Source organism: Corvus cornix, chromosome 1 (genome assembly GCF_000738735.6).
Source record: "Corvus cornix cornix isolate S_Up_H32 chromosome 1, ASM73873v5, whole genome shotgun sequence".
Classification (NCBI taxonomy): Eukaryota; Metazoa; Chordata; class Aves; order Passeriformes; family Corvidae; genus Corvus; species Corvus cornix.
This window is the reverse complement of record NC_046332.1, coordinates 76,934,507-76,954,405: the sequence shown is the minus strand read 5'-3', so window position 1 is coordinate 76,954,405 and position 19,899 is coordinate 76,934,507. Positions and strand designations below refer to the sequence as shown.

Here is a 19,899-nt window from a genome sequence, read left to right as displayed (position 1 = left end):
AATCGACAGCTGAAATTAAGGAACTTTATTAATACACAAAGGATGAAATGTAGGAAAGAGCTAACACAGAAAGCCCATTCCAGCACCAGATGATAATCTGACAGATAGTTTTGCCTCAGCACTCCAGAAACAGTAATGAATAGCAATTGACACTTATGCAGACAGAAGGCAGCTGCTGGGATCGAAGAAAGAGTTGAAAATTTAACTGAAGAGAGAGAATATGGACAGTAACTTTCATCTATTTTAGATGTTTGCAGAAAAAACAAAAATAGACTGGCTGAGGCAAGACAGAAAGCTCTATCTACCTCACAATCTACAACAATGCAGTACAGACAGAAAAGAACTCTTACCTCCTCACAAGCACAGTTGGCAAATCATGCTTAAAATCTTTTCAAAAAGGCAAAATACAAAGAAGAAGTAGTCTGATGAAAATGAGGCAATCAGGCTAAAATCAGCATCCAACCAAGAATCCCATAAAGGTCACAACTGAGGTGGTCACACTGTAGCTCTACAACCTGCTCCAGCACAGCTGGCAAGGCAGAGGGTTTCACCCATGCAGGTACCCACTGTCATCCCAGCTCACACCACTGCTGCCTCTGCACCATCACCAGGAACTGCACAGCCAGAGACTGAACTGGTCTCCTCATCAAATCCAAGTTCAAGTTTGCCAACCAATAATAAAGGAGAAAATCACACTGTAGCGCTAACTCTGCACAGATCCCACAGAAATGCTTTGGCAGCAACACACAAACCAAAGGCAGACTGCATCTAGGTGGAACAAGGAGCTTCCATGACAGAAAAAAACCCGACACTGCCTCCTCCACTCCCTTTATATAAGGGAAGTTGTCTTGGAGAATGCAAAGAAAATGTTAATTACTCAAACAACCAATGTTTCATTTACATCTCACTATTAAACTAAGGCATAAATAAAAAAAGTACGACTTATGAATGTATAACATCTCAGTAATGTTATTTTCACAGAGAAAAAAATGCACTTGTACACATTATAACAAAGTCCAACAACTTAAAAAAACACACCATGAAATTAAAAAACTGTAGTGTTAATGGACACTGCTCTTTACTGGTGCTGTCTATGCTTCAATTAAAGGTTTTTAATCAGTAAAGTTGCTTTAAAATTCTTAAAAGCAAACATTTAACTTTGTAGTTTGTTGAAAATGCAGAACACCAAACAAGAATGAACTCACTAGTTGAGTACAAGAGAAGGACAATTTTGCTCTCTACTACCAACTCAGTATCTCAAACTTGCAGCATCAGTTTCACTGAGATATCACCCACTACAAGATTCAGTTAAGAAAAAAGAAGAGAGAGAGCAACTATTTTAAACATTGGATTTTTTACAGCATTGGATAGGACAAAGCATGGATAAAGTCAGCCTTTCAAAGACACACTTTGAAAAACATCATAAAGATGAAACCTGATCTTGATGGGATTAGACAGACAGGGAAATATCTCATCGAATACTATCAGAGCCAATTATAATTCCTTTCATACAGCTAGCTTCCAGAACAACATGTTTATTTATCATGTAGTTAATTTAACAGTTTTCTTCTATCAAAACCTAAGCATAAATATTCTACTGCATCTCTGTTGGCTTCTGTCCAAACTGCTGTATAGATACCCCAACTTCTGTGACTCATGGAATGCAACTTGCAAGAAAGCAGGATATTCAATGAAGCAAACAGGGGGAAAAACCCACCCAAAGGTATTTCAGTACAAGAGTCACCTCCCTGAGATACGCACCTATAGCTGCATGAAAGTGAGACAAAGCATCCGCCAGCTGTCCAGCAGCCAATAATTTCTTTCCCATTTCAAGTTGTTTTTCTACTTCTGCATTTATTCCACACTCAGCTCCTTAAAGAAAAACAAAAAGATCAAGGTTTTGAATGACCAGTTTGATTATACCAAACACATACAGTGATAACACAATACATGTAACAAACCATTATTGACAGAGGCAGAAGTTGCATCTTCCTGCACCTTATGTAATCTCAGAGGTCTTTTCCAACCTAATGGATTCTGAGATTCTGTAAAGCACCCTTCAGGCCTAATAACCTCATACCACGTCCCAATTAGGATGTGTCAGAGTACACAAAACATTGTTTTGCACCCCCTTGTGACAAGGCACCAAATACACATCTACACATTCAGTAACATACTCTGACTTTCAATTTCAGAAGAATCTGGAAAAGCACTCATAACATACACATGCAGCAAATGCACAAAGGCTTTAAGTTAAAAGTTCATGACCCTGATGGTAACTTAATACTTAACTGAGAACTGTTCGGCTACTTAGAGATTGGCTTCTCATCTACTGCACTTTTGTCTCATCTTCATAGTTTCCAGGGCAAACTTCTTCAAGATAGCAAGTTTTGACAAACAATTAAAATTCTCACACCTTCTCCCTTTAACCAGTAGCATGAAAAACATACTTAAGTTTTAAGTCTTTGAAGTGCCAGTTTGAGTTTAAAGCTAATAAACTGCTGCTGCTCAACCAACAGGGAAAGACTATTGTTGAGAAGAAATGAGCAGTCGAGTTCAAGTACATGCTGTACATACATCAACTCAGCAAGAGCTTTTTCATTTGCCCTGCTTCCAGCAGTCTTCAGATCAGGGCAGAATTTGACTACAAATTACCCACCAGCTTATGACTATTAAAAAACTTTCACACTAGAAAAATTTTCATTTATTAAGAGGATACCTTATACCTAAATTTAAGCAAGGTAATATACTGAAATCCTGAATAAGCACATTACAACATTAAAACACAATGATTTATAACTTATTTCACCCAGGTTTTGCACTGAGCTAATTCAGAGAGGTATTTGAATTCATTTTAAATACAAAAATGCAGCAGCACTTTTAAGTTGTTTCTTAAAATCCAAATAAAAATGTTACAGTACAAGTGATTGAGGGGAAAGTATATCCAAACTTCTCACACTGAAAGGTTGCTAAACAACAGTGTATTTGTAATGAAAGAACAGTAATTTCTTATCACCAAATCATGATGATTTTAGACCCAAGAGCTCTCAACACCTGGAATCTTAATTTTTCTTTTCTACTCCATTATACAGCTCATAATTCTTTTAATTCCACATTATAAGAAAATCCTTGAGCTGTCTAAACTAAAATGAACAAAATCCCCTCTGTATACACTAGAGAAAGTTCTATCTGCTAAAAGAATGATAATAATTCAGCAAGCTGGATTCAAGGCCTTCAACTCAATTATTTGTTTTAGAACAATGATAGAAAATTAATTTTTTTTAATTAATAGAAATTACTTCATGGAGCCCCAAATTTCCAGTGAATATTTTTTGTTTAAATAGATGGAGTTAAAATTGTCTACATGATGAATAATTATTATTTGAGGATCTTACTAAACAATACATTTTAAAGTAAATTCTAGGTATGTAAAAAATGTATTCCCATTTTATGTGAATGTCCAATTTGCAGCAGAAAAGGACATTCTTCCTTGCCCACTTTGCTTCGCTAGCTTAAAGCTTCGATCATCAAGTATTCCAGTGTCCTTTTACATAACAAGCAAGCATCGGAAACACAATGAAAAGACTCAGAACTGGAAAAAACCTCACCACAAATTTCCCTTGCTTTGGAAGGATGCTAGCAGTAAAGCAGGTAACGAACCATGAACAGACCGAAGCATTTAACATGACCTAATACCAACCAAAAACCTTTAAGTTTCATCCCTCCTGTGTTTCCCCACACACAAATAGCTGAAATCTTTCAAAACTTGTCAGTTTGGAGCTTTATCTTCGAAGTGGACTGTAAATTACTCTTTCATGAGCTTTCCATCTACCCAAATATGACATTCAATTTCCACAGTCTCAAGCATCCTTGTTTTACATTCAGTCACATCAGGATAGCTCCAAGAATACATTTTTCCACAGTAAGATGTACCTACACAATTTGGTGTCTTTCAAACACATTATGTTCAGTACAGTTTTACAGTTACATAATATTTTAGGTGGAAGAGCCATCTTTTTCCTTGAAAATAATGAAGACAATTAATAAAGGAAATGAGAAAGGTGCCCACTGATAGCAAATAAATAATAACAGCAGGAGCAACACGGATAAATAAAGCAAATTGTGAAGTACTGTAGATTCCCTGTAGAGTAAGACTAATTATACTTGACATACTTTAAACCATATATTATATCTTGGCTCTGCAAGTTGCTGAACATCATAAATTGATGCATGAATCTCCAGAAACAGCCTGCATCATCAGCCTAACCATGATGAAAAGCGACATTTACCATAACTACTCAGGAACACTCTGCACTGACCTGATAGTTGGGCTGTTTATTCACAGAAATGTATTGCTCATTCATTTTCTGGCTGTAGGCAAACAATTGCTCTAAATTAAGCAGCCCACAGTAGACATCCAAAACCTGGTAACATAAGCACAGGAGTCCAAGGACTCAAATTCTCTGCAACCTATTTGGGTATCTACGCACTCTTTGGTCTGGGAATGAACCTAAGAACTAAAGTTCAGCAGGAGCAAAAAAACCACCAAACACCCCACAGAGCTCCTTCCAACAGATACACATTGGTGAGCTGCATACCAAGGGCCCAGCTGAAGAAACTCTGCATGCTCCACCAAGAAACTAAATTTACACAAGAGATATGCAACCATACCATTTATTTTTTAAAACTTCCATGCATATTAATTTGAATATCATTTTTAAAGACTGCCTAATTGTTAAGCATTCACCTTGGGCCTCAAACAACCACACACACAAGCCCCAGCTGTCAAATTAAGTCAAATATTCTGGATAAATTCAGAGCCTGTAGTCCTTGCACTGGGGCAAGAGACTATGAGTCAAAAAAAAAAAACCAAACAAAAACCAAACCCACACCAAAAAACCAAACAAACACAAACCCCCAAATTATTCCCTGATAATTGGTACTAGCCCTGACAGCACAAAGGACAACAGAAGGAACAGGGAAGATAAGCAGGTGCAGCTAGCCTGTTTTTCCAGTTAAATACACTCACTTCAAATAAATTCTAACTTCCTAGTAGGATTTTTGTTTTACTAGAATAATTGGGGCTAATACATAGGCACCTAAGTCTACAGACTTCAACTGTCCTTGTATAATCAGTCCCATCCACACTGAAAAAAACTCAAGAAAGCCCTGCAACCTGAGAACAGTTTCAAGATGTTACATTTGCCTACATGCTCCTGTTTCCCCCCACCATAGAATTTCCACCTATTTTTTCTAAATCTTGTTCCCAAGCCGAGTAACAAGACTATGAAAATAAACAGAGTTAGTTCCCACTGTGTACCAAAACCAGTTGTTTCAACGACAAAGAAGCAGCATGCATGTCACTAATCTTAATGACATTCATCTCAACCTTTTTTCCCCCCCCCATAGAGGAGCTTAATGATTGCCTTATCTTGTCAGCCAAGTGGGAGATCCTGCTTTTGCAACATTTTTTTATCAGAATGACCCTGAATCATAAGTTCACTGTTATTTTTAAACAGGTTTGGTTTTTACTCTGGGTATATTTGCAAACGTGATTTTCAAGAACTACACTGAACTAAGTAAGACTGGGCAAGCAACGACAGTTTCAGAAGCAACAGTTCTGAGGTTTACAAGGAGCCTCAGAGTATCCAGTTGAGCCATGTGTAACTTCCACCCGTCAAGTGTTTGCTCCCTCCCTTTGCAAAGGAAGTTGGTAAATACAGTAAAGACTGGCAGACAAAAAAAAGCCCCGCCCTCAAGCAGCCTTTGCTATTTGGGGCCAAGAAAAAAAACAAACAAACAAAAAAAGCTGCCAAACTTAGGGTGAAAACAAAAGGTGGGGGGAGGAAAAGAAACACTTAATGCTTGTGGTCTGACAGTAACTAACTTAGCACTGTATACTCAGAGCCCATTTATTCTTCCCCATATTACATTTCCTTTCTTCTACTACGAGGAGGAAAATGAACTCTCCTTTATTCCTCCTCAGTCACCTCTTTTTGTTGTTATTAGTGTGGATAAACAGCAATGAAGAATTAATCTTCCCAAGAGAGGATCTGTGCCAAATTCATCACAAACTGGGGTGAAGAGAAGGAATCAAAAACGTTTTTACTGAGTGTATTTACCAGCCAGATATAAATAGCATTCACTGACATCAACCGTAAGATACAAAAGTTAATACAGAATAACTCTTTCACATATTTGTGAATCAGATGACACAAGGCAGACTTCTATTACCAAGACATCAAGATACGAATTTAAATGTGACTATGAACACCTTTGAGCTCAAAGACCAGTAATATCCATGGGGAAAAATAAAATCTAGATACTTAAATAACATACATCCCCCAAAAACTTCTCTAACTACACATTCTGAAAAATTAACTCATGAACTAAGAGGTTAGTAAATTCAGTAAATAAAATCCAGTACTACCACTTCTCATTCTATTACTGTACTCTACATCTTTATTAGCTGAAGTTCAGAAAATGTCCCCCAAATTAGGAAATGTGGTAAGCTCAAATAGCCATTAAACCACATACTTGAAATAGGCTGGCAACTCTAAACAAAGAACCCTCAGCAGGAGCACCACTACCACAATCTCACAGGGGAAAAAACCCAACAGTATACTCTGACACAAGTTATTTGTCTTCTAACATTACCAGAATGCATATTAAAAAAAAAAAAAAAAAAAAAGGCAATCTGACACCACAGTACATGGTCTAATGCAGAGTTGTCTTTGCCACAGTATGTTCCTGTTCCCACCTGGCCAGCTGAACTATTCTTTAATTTAGTATATCAACTGAATTTTTAAGGCTAACCTCTATCTTACTTAAGCCCACAGACTTTTTCTGACTATTGACAGCTTCAGTTCCACTTCCATCTGCCACCAGATGGAAGTGGAACTGAAGGACGTGGAAGTGAAGAACGTCCCTCAGGTGAAACCCTGACTGTAACCACCATTGTATAACAGAGTTAGAAATTTAACAGAAGCCTGTGAATAAAAGTCTGGTTACACAGGTGTTGCTGACAGGGTACTGTGAAAGTAAACAAGCTGCACAAAGCGCAGATAAGCTAAACTTCAAATACTAATGGTGAGAGGGGGAAAAAAAAAAAAGAACAACAGAAACCATAACAACAAAACAAAAACGGAACAAATTCAACGCAAGCATCAAAAGCCTCAGCGAATCTCTAAGTGTGGTACTAATACTGGCTGCGGCTGAGAAAGGCCACTGGAGAAGCCTTTCAACTTAGGAACGACACAAAATCCACACCGGAGTGAGAAATGCACGGCTAGCACAGAACGGCCGATGCTGTCACACAGCTGCACTCGAGGACACCACGGCACCCGAGGCCTCACAGCCGCTGGCGACAGCCTCAGCCCGCCCGCGAGCAGGCCGGGCAGCGCGAAGCGCACACACAGCGAGCCACCGCACCCCCGGGAACTCCGATAAACCCCAACAGGTCACCGGCAGCGGCGGTGCCTCGTTACGCACCCTTCGCCCCGCGTGATGAGGTGGCAGCGCTGTACCTCCCTCCTCACACCCTTTCCCGAAATATTCCCCCGCCTCAAGACGACACGGGCTGGGGGAGGCGGGGGGAGTGAGTGTGTCCCGCCGCCATGGCAGACACCGCGCAGCCCCCGATCGAAAGCCCGGCAGGAGGGACGGAGGGAGGGCTCCCACCCACCACGGCTGCGGGCCCAACCCCGGTGGGCCGCGGACGGGAGCGGCACAGCCCCCCTCTCAACGCACTCCCACAAGGACCCCGACCCGGCTCACCCTGGTACTGTAGGTCGAGGAGCACGAGCAGGAAGGGCAGCGCAGAGCCCAGGCGCCCGGCAGAGGCAGCGGGGGACACCATCTCCTCCTCCTCCGCCGCCGCCCCCCGTCCCGACAGTGGCGGCTCCGGGCCCGACCCAACCGACCGGCAGCTCCAGCTCCTCCGGGGAGGGTCGTGGGCGACGCTGATTGGCCGCGCCGCGCGCGCCCGCCCCCGCCTGGCGCCGGACGTGAGCCCGGTGCCCTCACTAAACATGGCGGCGCGGGCCTTCTTCAGAGATGGTGGCGCCCCGCCCCGGGCCGCCCGCTGAAAGGGCACACTCGGCGTGTGCCTGTCTCCATGTACATTTCATCTCATGTCTCTTTGCCCACTCCCGCTCTGCTCATCTTGACCTCCCGAGAGTCAGAAATGGTTAACAATTTGCCCAGAGAATTACGGAGAATGAAAATCGGACTGGGAAATAGTCTTGCCTTATCACAGAAGCACAGAATTTCCTTAGCTAGGAAGGATCCATCAGGATCATTGAGTCTAACTCCTGGCCCTGCACAGGGCATCCCCAGGAGTCACACCATGTGCCTCAGAGCGCTGTCCAAAGGCTTCTTGAACTCTTGTCAGGCTGGTGCTGTGACCACTTTCCTGGGGAGCCTGTTCCAGTGCCCAACCACCCTCTCAGTGAAGAACCTTTTTCCTAATATCCAACCCGAACCTCCCCTGACACAACTTCAGGCCATTCCCTCGGGTCCTGGCACTGGTCATGAGACAGAGAAGAAATCAGTGTTTGCCCCTCCTGTTCCCCTCATGAGGAAGTTGTAGACTGCAATGATGTCTCCCCTCAGTCTCCTCCAGGCTGAACAGACCAAGTGACCTCAGCTGCTCCTCGTATGGCTTCCCCTCAAGGCCCTTCATCCTCATGGCCCTTCTTTGGACACCCTCTAATAGCTTAATGTCTTTCTTATGTTGTTGCACTCAAAACTGCACATAGCATTCAAGGTGAGGCCACACCACTGCAGAGCAGAGCAGGACAATCACCTCCCCTGCCTAGCTGGTGATGCTCTGCTTGATGCAAAAGGACCACAAGTCCCTGTGCTCTTTGTAATGGAAGGGATTGGTGACAGTTCATGGTCTCTTGTGGCACATTGTGACCACCCTCAAGTGGCTTTAAACTGAAAGAGAGTAGGCTTATATTAGATATTAAGAAAAAATTCTCTACTGTGAGGGTGACGAGACACTAAAACAAGTTTTCCAGAGATGTTGTGGATGCCTCATCCCTGACAGAGTTCATGGCCAAGCTTGATGGGGCTCTGTACAACCTGGTCTGGTAGAACATGTCTCTGCCCATGGCAGGGGTGTTGGAACTAGATGGTATTTAAGATCCTTTCCAACCCAGGCTATTCTATGACTGTGGTTTTTTAAACTGAAAGACCATGTAGGACAGCATGCAATCTAACAAATATTTTTGGGGGATTTGTCTTCCTCTTTTTTCAAAATGAAATTACGATGTTCTCAGCTATCACAGTAAATCGAATCCCGTATGTGCCCAGTTGTTCATTGCTTCAAATTATTTCAAATTGTTTCATTTTTGGATAAATAATTTATATTAGGGACTCTCTTGGGGTCACTTTATGATGTTGTATCCCATATCGCTGCTCTATGCCCAGAAATTAATTTTGTGCCTTTCTATGCCTTTAAACTGAGCCTGAAAGGGGAGAGAGAAAAGTGTACTTTTTCAAAGCGGTTTGCAGTTTGTTTTCATGTTCCAAGGACACAGAGATAAAACCTGTCTGCTTCTGCAGCGGCCGGAGCGGGAGGAAACAGTTTGCTTTCCAGCCAGTGTTTGGCTTTCTTTTTCTCCAGAGAGAGATGGATAGTTGAACTTTTGTTTTCCTGGGACTTTGTTTGTTTCCTTTTTCTCTGCTGGACTGTTTCAACATCAGAATACATCGGGAGGAATTTCCACCGAGGCCTTGGCCCTGAAGGTGGGCCCACCACCCCGTTCCAGCTCCAAGGAGGGGGAGAGAGAGACTACGGAAGGACTCTGAAATTTTCCCAGGTTTTCTCTCTACAGCGAAAGGTTTCATTATTTAGCATCAGTATCTTTTTCCTGTGTATTTGTTAAATAGTTTTACCTCTTTCACTTTCCTCCGAGGAAAATTCTTTTTTTTTTTCTCGAACCTGGTGGGGGGAGGGATGATCGTAACCTGCCTTCTCTCAGAGGATATATTTCCAAATTTGCCCAAACCAGCACAAATAATTGGTGGCACCCAACGTGGGGCCAAGGTCTCGGTAGAAATTCCTGCCTTCACCTGGAGGGGTGTGCAGTATACCTGGAACTGACTGCCCCAGGGGTGGAAGCACATTTGCCATGGACTGATCCAGACTGCACTGGAAAAGGATGAGGCTCCAGAACATTTACAGTACATTGATGACATCATTGTGTGGGGGAACACTGCAACAGAAGTGTTTGAGAAAGGAGAGAAAATCATCCAAATTCTCCTGGAAGCTGGTTTTGCCATCAAGAAGAGCAAAGTCAAAGGACCTGCTCAAGAGATCCAGTTCCTGGGAGTGAAATGGTAAGACAGACAGCATCAGATTCCCACCGAGGTCATCAATAAGATCACAGCAATGGCTCCACTAACCAACAAGAAGGAGATGCAAGCTTTCCCAGGTGCCGTAGGTGTTTGGAGGATGCATATTCCTGAGTATAGCCAGATTGTGAGTCCTCTTTACCTGGTTACCCACAAGAAGAACGATTTCCATTGGGGCCCTGAACAGCAACAAGCTTGTGCCCAAATCAAGCAGGAAATCACTCACGCCATAGCCCTTGGCCCAGTCAGGACAGGACCCGAAGTGAAGAACGTGCTCTACTCTGCAGCCGGGAGCCATGGTCTGTCCTGGAGCCTTTGGCAGAAAGTGTCTGGTGAGACTTGGGGTCGACCACTGGGATTCTGGAGCCGAAACTACAGAGGGTCTGAAGCCAATTACACCCCAACAGAGAAGGAAATCTTGGCAGCCTATGAAGGAATCCAAGCTGCCTCAGAGGTAATAGGCACTGAAGCACAACTCCTCCTGGCACCCCAAGTACCAGTGCTGGGGTGGATGTTCAAAGCAAAGGTTCCCTCTACCCACCATGCCACCAATGCCACATGGAGCAAGTGGATTGCTCTCATCACAGAGCGCACCTGTATCGGAAAACTGAATCGCTCTGGGATTTTGGAAATAATCACAAATTGGCCTGAAGGTGAAAACTTTGGTCTCAGTGATGAGGAAGAACAAGAACAAGTGACACATGCTGAAGAAGCTCCACCGTAAAACCAACTGCCATCAGAAGACACATGCTATGGTCTTTTCACCAACGGTTCTTGTCACATCGTAGGGATGAAATGAAAGTGGAAAGCAGCTGTATGGAGTCCCACACGACAGATTGCAGAAGCTACTGAAGGAGAAGGTGGATCAAGCCAACTCGTTGAACTCAAGGCTGTTCAACTAGCCCAGGACATTGCTGAAACAGAAGTGGCCAAAGCTCTACCTCTACACTGATTCATGGATGGTAGCCAATGCTCTATGGGGATGGCTGGAAAAGTGGGAAAAAGCGAATTGGCAGCGTAGGGGAAAACCAATCTGGGCTGCTGAAGAGTGGAAAGACATCGCTGCCCGAGTAAGAAAGCTGGTTGTGAAAGTCCGCCATGTAGATGCGCATATCCCCAAGAGTAGGGCTAATGAAGAACACCAAAACAACAAGCAGGTAGATCAGGCTGCAGAGATAGAAGTGTCACAGGTAGACTTAGATTGGAAACACAAGGGAGAGTTGTTCCTAGCTCGATGGGCCCATGATGCCTCAGGTCATCAAGGCAGAGATGCCACCTATAGGTGGGCACGAGATTGAGGGGTGGATCTAACCATGGACAGTATCTCCCAGGTGATCCATGACTGTGAGACATGCGCTGCAATCAAGCAGGCCAAGTGGGTGAAGCCCCTGTGGCATGGTGGGCAATGGTCCAAATACAAGTATGGGGAGGCCTGGCAGATTGATTACATCACACTGCCTCAAACCCGCCAAGGCAAGCGATATGTGCTCACAATGGTAGAAGCCACCACTGGATGGCTGGAGACCTACCCTGTGCCTCACGCTACGGCCCAGAACACCATCCTGGGCCTTGAAAAGCAAGTCCTGTGGAGGCATGGCACCCCTGAGAGAATCGAGTCTGACAATGGGACTCATTTTAAGAATAGTCTTATTAACACCTAGGCTAGAGAACATGGCATTGAGTGGGTGTACCATATCCCTTACCATGCACCAGCTGCAGGCAAAGTGGAACGGTGCAATGGATTGTTGAAAACCACCTTGAACACACTAGGTGGGGGAACTTTCAAAAATTGGGAACAGCATTTAGCAAAGGCCACCTGGTTACTTAACACCTGAGGTTCCACCAAGAGAACTGGTCCAGCCCAATCTGAATCCCTGCGAACAGTAGATGGAGGTAAGGTCCCAGTAGTGCATGTCAGAGGTCTGTTAGGAAAGACTGTTTGGATTAATTCTGCCTCGAGTACAGACAAACCCATCCGTGGGGTTGTTTTTGCTCAGGGACCTGGTTGCACATGGTGGGTAATGCAGAAAGATGGAACAACAAGTTGTGTACCACAAGGAGATCTGATTGTTGGGTGAAAACCACCTGTAATGTGGAATGCTTGTATACCACTGCTTGCTGAGTGTCACTGTCACTGTTTGTATATAGCTGTATATACATATATATATATGTATTGATGTGTGTGTGTAGAGTTAGAATATATTAGTTTGGGCATTGAGCCAACGATATGGGATAAGGGCTGGAATGTCTTGGGGTCACTTTATGATGTTGTATCCCATATCGCTGCTCTATGCCCAGAAATTAATTTTGTGCCTTTCTATGCCTTTAAACTGAGCCTGAAAGGGGAGAGAGAAAAGTGTACTTTTTCAAAGCGGTTTGCAGTTTGTTTTCATGTTCCAAGGACACAGAGATAAAACCTGTCTGCTTCTGCAGCGGCCGGAGCGGGAGGAAGCAGCTTGCTTTCCAGCCAGTGTTTGGCTTTCTTTTTCTCCAGAGAGAGATGGATAGTTGAACTTTTGTTTTCCTGGGACTTTGTTTGTTTCCTTTTTCTCTGCTGGACTGTTTCAACATCAGAATACATCGGGAGGAATTTCCACCGAGGCCTTGGCCCTGGAGGTGGCCCCACCACCCCGTTCCAGCTCCAAGGAGAGGGAGAGAGAGACTACGGAAGGACTCTGAAATTTTCCCAGGTTTTCTCTCTACAGCGAAAGGTTTCACTATTTAGCATCAGTATCTTTTTCCTGTGTATTTGTTAAATAGTTTTACCTCTTTCACTTTCCTTCAAGGAAAATTCTTTTTTTTTTTTTTTCTCGAACCTGGTGGGGGGAGGGATGGTTGTAACCTGCCTTCTCTGCTGAGGAAATAAAATATTTGAGGCTTGAATTCTGATTTGACAACCATAGAAATTTCTTCTTTCATTCTGCAGGCATGGTCACATTATGTTTTAACCCTAGCTGGTGTAATTTACAAGCTTTCTTGAAAGAACAAACTGAAAAAAAAGAAAAGTAGGTTATTCCTCTTGAGCATTTCATTTGGAACATGATGCTTCCAAGGTATCACCAAGAAATTTTACCTGCAGAAGACCTTCAGAAATAAGAACTTGAAATAATATAAGAAATTATAGATGTGGAATTAGTAATTGATAACATTCTAAAGATTTCAGCGTAAGAAACAATGTGGTAACTCTACTGTGGACAAGACAAAATATGAACACCTAAAACTGAACTGAGCAGACAATCACTGTTACCGTAAATTAATTCCTTTGATTTACCTGAAGAAAAAAGTATTAGACCAAAGCCTGATAAAATGAGTATGAAAGGGGAATTTACACCTTCAACCCCATAACATAACTGAAAATAATGCCAAGGATGATGATACACTTAATGGTCCCTTAGAAACAAGATGAGGAGCAAACAAGCTAAAGAAAACTCAGTATTTCATACTGAAATACCAAGTATAAAAGTTCAAGTATCAAATTCCTTAAAGCAAAATTAAAGTCATATGATTAAAGCATCACGTATTTTTTTGGGTAGATGCTTGACAAGCTCTTGGTCCTTTACCTTGGCCCTGAAATACAGAGCCAAGGTCAATATTTCAGCTGACACAGTAATGTAAAGATAAATGTGTAATGCCACCACTCCAAAATTATCTGCTCAAAGAGAAAGAATTTATCACTGTCACTTTCTGCTATCAGTGCCACCATGTGCACAGAATTAGTTATTCTTGAAAGAGACCATAAAAACCATGAAAGATATTATTTAGATATTAAGTATAAACATGGGAGAAAAAGTTCTTTACCACATTGTATTGTGTTTGCATGGCCAGGTTTTGATAGCAAGGATGCTACAGGGGTGGCTTCTGTGAGAAGCTGCCAGAAGCTTCTCCCATGTCTGGCAGACCCAATGCCAGCTGGCTCCAGGACAGATGTGCTGCTGGTCAAGGCTGGGCCAATCAGGAATGGTGGTAGCACCTCTGTGGTAACATGTTAAGGAAGGGGGAAAAAAGTTACTGTGCAGATGTAATTGAGCCAGAGAAGAGTGGAGTGAGAACATGTGAGAGGAACAGCTCTGCAGACACCAAGGTCAGTGCAGAAGAAGGGGCAGGAGGTGCTCCAGGTGCCAGAGCTGAGATTCCCCTGCAGCCCGTGGTACAGACCATGGTGAAGAAGCTGTGTCCCTGCATGGAAAAGACCCACACCAGAGCAGGTGGATGCCTGAGAAGAGGCTGTGACCCCGGGGGGAGCCTGTGCTGGAGCAGGGTCCGAGCAGGGTCCTGGCAGGGGCCTGCAGACCTGTGGACAAATGAGCCCACACTGGAGCAGGTTTGCTGGTGGAACTTGTGACCCTATGGGGTACCCACACTGGAGCAGGCTGTTCCTGTACAACTCTACCCCGTGGAAGAGTGGCCCACGTTGCAGCAGTTTAGGGAATACTGTTGCCCATGGGATAGACTCACATTGGAGAAGTTCATGGAGAGCTGCCTCCCGTGGGAGCGACCCCATGCTGGAGCAGGGGTGCGACTCCCCTCCCTGAGCAGCAGCAGAAACAACGTGATGAACTGACCATGACCCCCATTCCTCATCTTCCTGAACCACTGGGGGGAGGAGGAGGTAGAGTGTGGGAAGGATGGAGGGATGGGGGAGAGATGTTTATTAAAGTTTATTTCAGTTCTCATTATCCTTCTTTGCTTTTGTTAGGAATAAATTCAATTAACATCTCAAATTCAGGTCTGTTTTGCCTGTGGCAGTACTTGATGAGTAGATCTCTCCTATTCCTTATCTCAACCCATGAACCCTTTGTTGTATGTTCTCTCCCTTGTCCACGTGCAAAGGGGAGGGATAGAGAGGCTTTAGTGGGTTCCTGGCATCCAGCAAAGGTCAACCCACTACACATGATCCCTCGTGCAATTTCAGAAGCAGAAGAGGAGAAAGACTCAAAGGAACAAACTGTCAACGTGGTGACCAGGACCTGAGGGAATGGCATGATGCTGGGTCAGGGAAGGTTTAGGTTGGCTATCGGGAAAAGGTTTTTCACCCAGAAACCTTTTTAACCAGGTTGGGCACTGGAACAGGCTCCCCAGGGAAGAGGTCACATCACCAAGTCTTAACTGGGGAAGCATTTGAACAATACACTTAGGCACAGGGTGTGACCCTTGGCGTTGTCCTGTGCAGGGCCAGGAACTGGACTTCAATGATCCTTCCAGCTCAGGATACTTTATCATTCTGTATTTTGGAATTTGAAAAATAGCAAAGCAATATAGCTGAAATGTAAAAATGCTTTCAAAGGGATTCATAAAAATTAGGCTGGTTTTAGAAACAAGTTTCTTCAGAAGTCTTGAGTTTGGTGGGAGAGGGTGGATGACAAAGACTACACTAGTGTTCAAAGTGCTCGAAAGACCAAAAACCAAGGAATTTTTCCTGAGTTACTGCTGGTAATACATAGTAACATCAGAGGCAGGCAATTAGCAAGGAATGACTCTTGAAGCTACTCATTTCTTCAGAGACAGTGAACTGAATAAGGTGACATTTGGTGGAAATAGTTATATCTGTGGAGGACCCTGGTATGCTTGGTGATGCAATTTCATTAATAATCTCAATTCCAAAACCACTCTAACAAAAGTTTCTTGACCCAGGAAAAGAAGCAATATAGCAGACTGTTGTGTTGCATGCACAATGTAGCATGAAAAAAAGGAAGAGGTAAGAGAGGATGATAACCAAGGTAGCACTCCCAGGACTACTTCTTGTAAGAGGTCTCTCAGTCCTTGTACCTTGTTTTTATTCTCACCTATGTACATCCCTGTCAGAAACTTAGCTGTGACAGAGCTGAATGAAATAGTAGTGTACATCTGCTTAACATGGGATTCTTGTTTATTTAGCCGCATCTTTTGGGAATTTCACATTTGGATTGGTGTTCACAGGAGTGAATTGTGGGGAAATCCCTTTTTCTGGGTTCCTTTGCAGTAAATAGAAACAAAAAGGCTCCTACAGCCTACAGTTCAACACAAGAACTTAATTTACATGCTCTAAACTTGCACTTGGAAAAGCTGATCTTTGTCATTGAACTTGAAAAGGATTGTGAGGGTCCAGCCTTGTCTAGGACAAGGGAGCAAAAGACTTCATTTATTATGAAAACATGCCCCTATTAAAACATGTATTTTATTTTTAGGGCATAGAACATATTTCAATTAAAATGCTACTCTGAAAGTAAAAAAACTTTGCTTCAAACATTGAGATACTGTTATTTTTCTGAAGTAGAGGATTTTGTTTTGAAAATATATGAAAAATGTTAACATTAAGGGCTTCTTCCTGTTTCTTGATTGAAGCCATTTCTGAAATACAGTCTATGCATAATTAGTTTTGATTTCCCTGAAGCTAGTTTTGGTTTACCTATTATTAATTACATATATTTTTCTCAGCTCAACTCCCAAGTTTCAAACCTCTGTGACACCAGCAAGCTGTTTTGTTTCTCTTGAATGTCTCTGATTTTACAAACTGTGAAAAATACCACTGACAAAGTACTGTGCCATCACTGAAGGTGTTCGTTCTTATTTTATGTTGCCAAAACACCAAACAAGCAAAGCTCGCAGAGTTTTGTTCTTCCAAGAACTTTAACCAGAATTTAGAGCGTGTATGTGTGCAGCCTTACCTCTGCCTGCTCTAGCAGACATCTCCATACTCTTCCTTCCTAAGTGGGTGTTTCCACTCTCAAGACATTATTCATTCAAGCCACTGGCAACAGAACACCCCTCATGAGGAGTTTTACAAGTCCTGTAAGCCATTGGCCTGTGATGCCATCCAGCATCCTCTTTTACACGCCCAACTGCAGGATCAAAAGACTTCATTTACCCTTTAACTGCTAACAGTTCAAAAGACAACAGATTCACCTTGCCGGGGCAGCAACGATGGCCTGAGGAAATGAGGCATCTCGCATCTCTCTTAGAACCAGATATCCAGAGACCAAGCAGAGACCATCTATGTCTATACATTACCTCTGCTCAAACTCACAAGTTTGTTCCAGCTAATCCTTCTTGCCACCCAGCACAGCAATCTGCAGACAAATACAACCTAAGGAAGACAACAAAGAGCTTGTGCAGATCCTGCAGAGTGGCTGCTATGTTGATTAACACTTCATTTCCTTGTTTTCAGAAATAAGAGTTTTGCTGAATGCAGGACTTTGAAAGTCCTGAGAGGACACCCAGTCCCAAAGCATACCCTTAAATTCTGAGTATCAGAATTGACACTATATTGGGGGGGGGGGGGGGGGGGGGGGGGGGAAGGTGGAGTAAACATTGCCCTTGCATGCTTTGTGACTTAGGTTCTGGGAGATGGTGGTTTGTTTTCCTTTCTCATAGAGTTTATTTCTTGCCCACAAAAACTATTATAGCCCAGTCAGTGAAAAAGTACAATGTAGTTGTTAGAAAAAGAACAAATATCTAACATATGCCATTAAAAATTCACCTAGAGGTAGCTAAGTCTTAAAATCCAAGTATTTGGTTGCGTGACCTTTCTATTGCTGCAATTGTATCAAGGGTTTCAGTGTCTTTGCAGACATTTCTCTATAGTTAAGTTGAATTCCCTCCAAGTTTGGAAGAAAGGAAGATAAATGAACTGGCCATCTCAGTAAAATCCAGCTAGACTTGTTACAAGAAGAGAAATTTTTAAGAGAAACTATTTTATTTGAAGATAAAAAAGGTTTAATTTGAAAAAAATCTGAAGCACCCGAACTTGAAAATAAAACTTATCAAAATACATGGAGCAGCATCTATTCAAAGTGCTTAATTGTGGCTGGTGGCATTTGTTGGAATGAAGGAGGTGACACAAAAGGGTCAGGAGAGTGGTTCATTCTACCTTTCTTTTACATATTTTGTTTTCCTGTGACAAAAATACATAAATCATTTCCTCAGTGAATGATGGAAAGTTTGAACAAATAGAAGTATTATAGGTATTTGTCATGGTTTAACCCCAGCCAGCAACTAAGCACCACACAGCCACTTGCTTGAAAATTGAAAAATATGCCATGGTAGAAACTGGCAGGAAGTAAAAGATTAAATAAACTAAGAATCTGGCTAGACTCATTATTATACTTGCACCATTCTGATGAAGTCAACTTTCCACCAGAGTTAATGATTACTTGTATGCGTCACTCTGAGAGCACTGTAGGAGAGAGATTACTGAAGAGTCTGTTTCTCAGTTCCCAAGACAGTTTTTCCACTGCCCTCTCTCAAATTAAAACATCTTGTAGCACACGTGTAGTCCTCCTCCATACTACAAAATCCACCAATAACTTTTTCACCTAACGCACCACATCAGTGTTCTGAGGACACTGCCAGGCCAGGCTGCCGCTGCCCAGCCTCCCCCAGTGCCCAGGGCCCAGGACCCCATGTCAGCCCCTCAGCAACACTGCAGAAGGGTCAGTCTCCAGCTTCCCACAGCCCTGCCCTGCCCAGCCTCCCTGAGCCCAGGAGGTGCCCAATGCCTTGGGCTGGGGCTTGCCCTGGTGCCCCCCCGCCCCAGCTGCCCTGCTCCTGGCTGGCTGGTGGGATGGGCGGGTGGATGCTAAGTCCCGCCCTGACCAATGCACTGTGCAGCTGACCCACACTGACACCACTGCTACCCAGGACATTTCCCAAATAGCCATTGCCAAGATGTCATCATACTTCACCCCACGATCAGAACACTCTCATTTTTGTGTTCTCCAGTTGCAGGTGCCGTCTATGAGCCTCACAAATACCTTGCAAATGCTCTTGGTCCTCTCCTAGTAAATCCACACTTATTTTAGGAGAGTAGTTTTGTCACCAGTGTATATAAGGGTAGAACTCGGCACTAATGTGAGTTAAAGAATACTCACCCTTGCCAAGTGAGGCTGTACCACTTACAGCTAGTAATTAAAGATTAATCAAGTTCTGGAACAAATTAAGAGTGAAAGAATTACAGGGTGAGAGACGTCCCCTTCAGCATAGAAATCTTGGTTATAGCTCTCATCCAAGACCTGCTTGTGTATTTTGTATTACACAGATACTAGAATAAGCAACCAAAACCCACATGTTTCTGCACACTTCATACACCACTCCCCTCATCAACTGAAGAGCATTTCTAGCATTTTCTCACACAGGTAGCATTTACTTTGATATAAAAACCACTTTCATAGCAAGAGAGATCCTTGGAAGGCATGCTGAACAGCCTGTGGTGCTGCCATTAGGGCATTCTAACGGCATGGGGTATAAAATTTCTTGGGCACCCAAGGGACTGCATTTGTGCATCTTGCTTTCTGAGTGCTCCAACCATTCACATAAAGCGCTCGCCAACTTGTATTGCATATTTGCCTCTAGGCCTGACCCAGAGAGGCCGTGACTGTCACTGCAGGTTTTCAAAGTCCTCTGTTAATTAAGGTTTACCACACTAAAGCCTTCATAAAGCATCTTATTCTGGCAATGCCTGCTTTAGTAGCCCAACAGACACAGATCTGCAGAAGCAAAAGTCACTAGTACTGAGGACTGGATGTCCACATTTGACACATGTTCAGGTTTTCCTTCAGACTG

The 19,899-nt window shown here is 43.2% G+C and overlaps 1 protein-coding gene across 1 annotated transcript in view; it reads right to left on the bottom strand.

Moving 5' to 3' along the window:
• Positions 1-7,958, bottom strand: part of DNAJC3 (DnaJ heat shock protein family (Hsp40) member C3) — a 30,519-nt gene extending 22,561 nt beyond the window's left edge. Inside the window, exons 1-2 of the mRNA XM_039557509.1 lie at positions 7,777-7,958; positions 1,762-1,872 (exon numbers count right to left, since the gene is read on the bottom strand). Coding sequence (XP_039413443.1) covers positions 1,762-1,872; positions 7,777-7,858 — 193 coding nt within the window. The 5' untranslated portion in view covers positions 7,859-7,958. The remainder of the gene's footprint in view (positions 1-1,761; positions 1,873-7,776) is intronic.
• Positions 7,959-19,899: the final 11,941 nt, after the last annotated feature.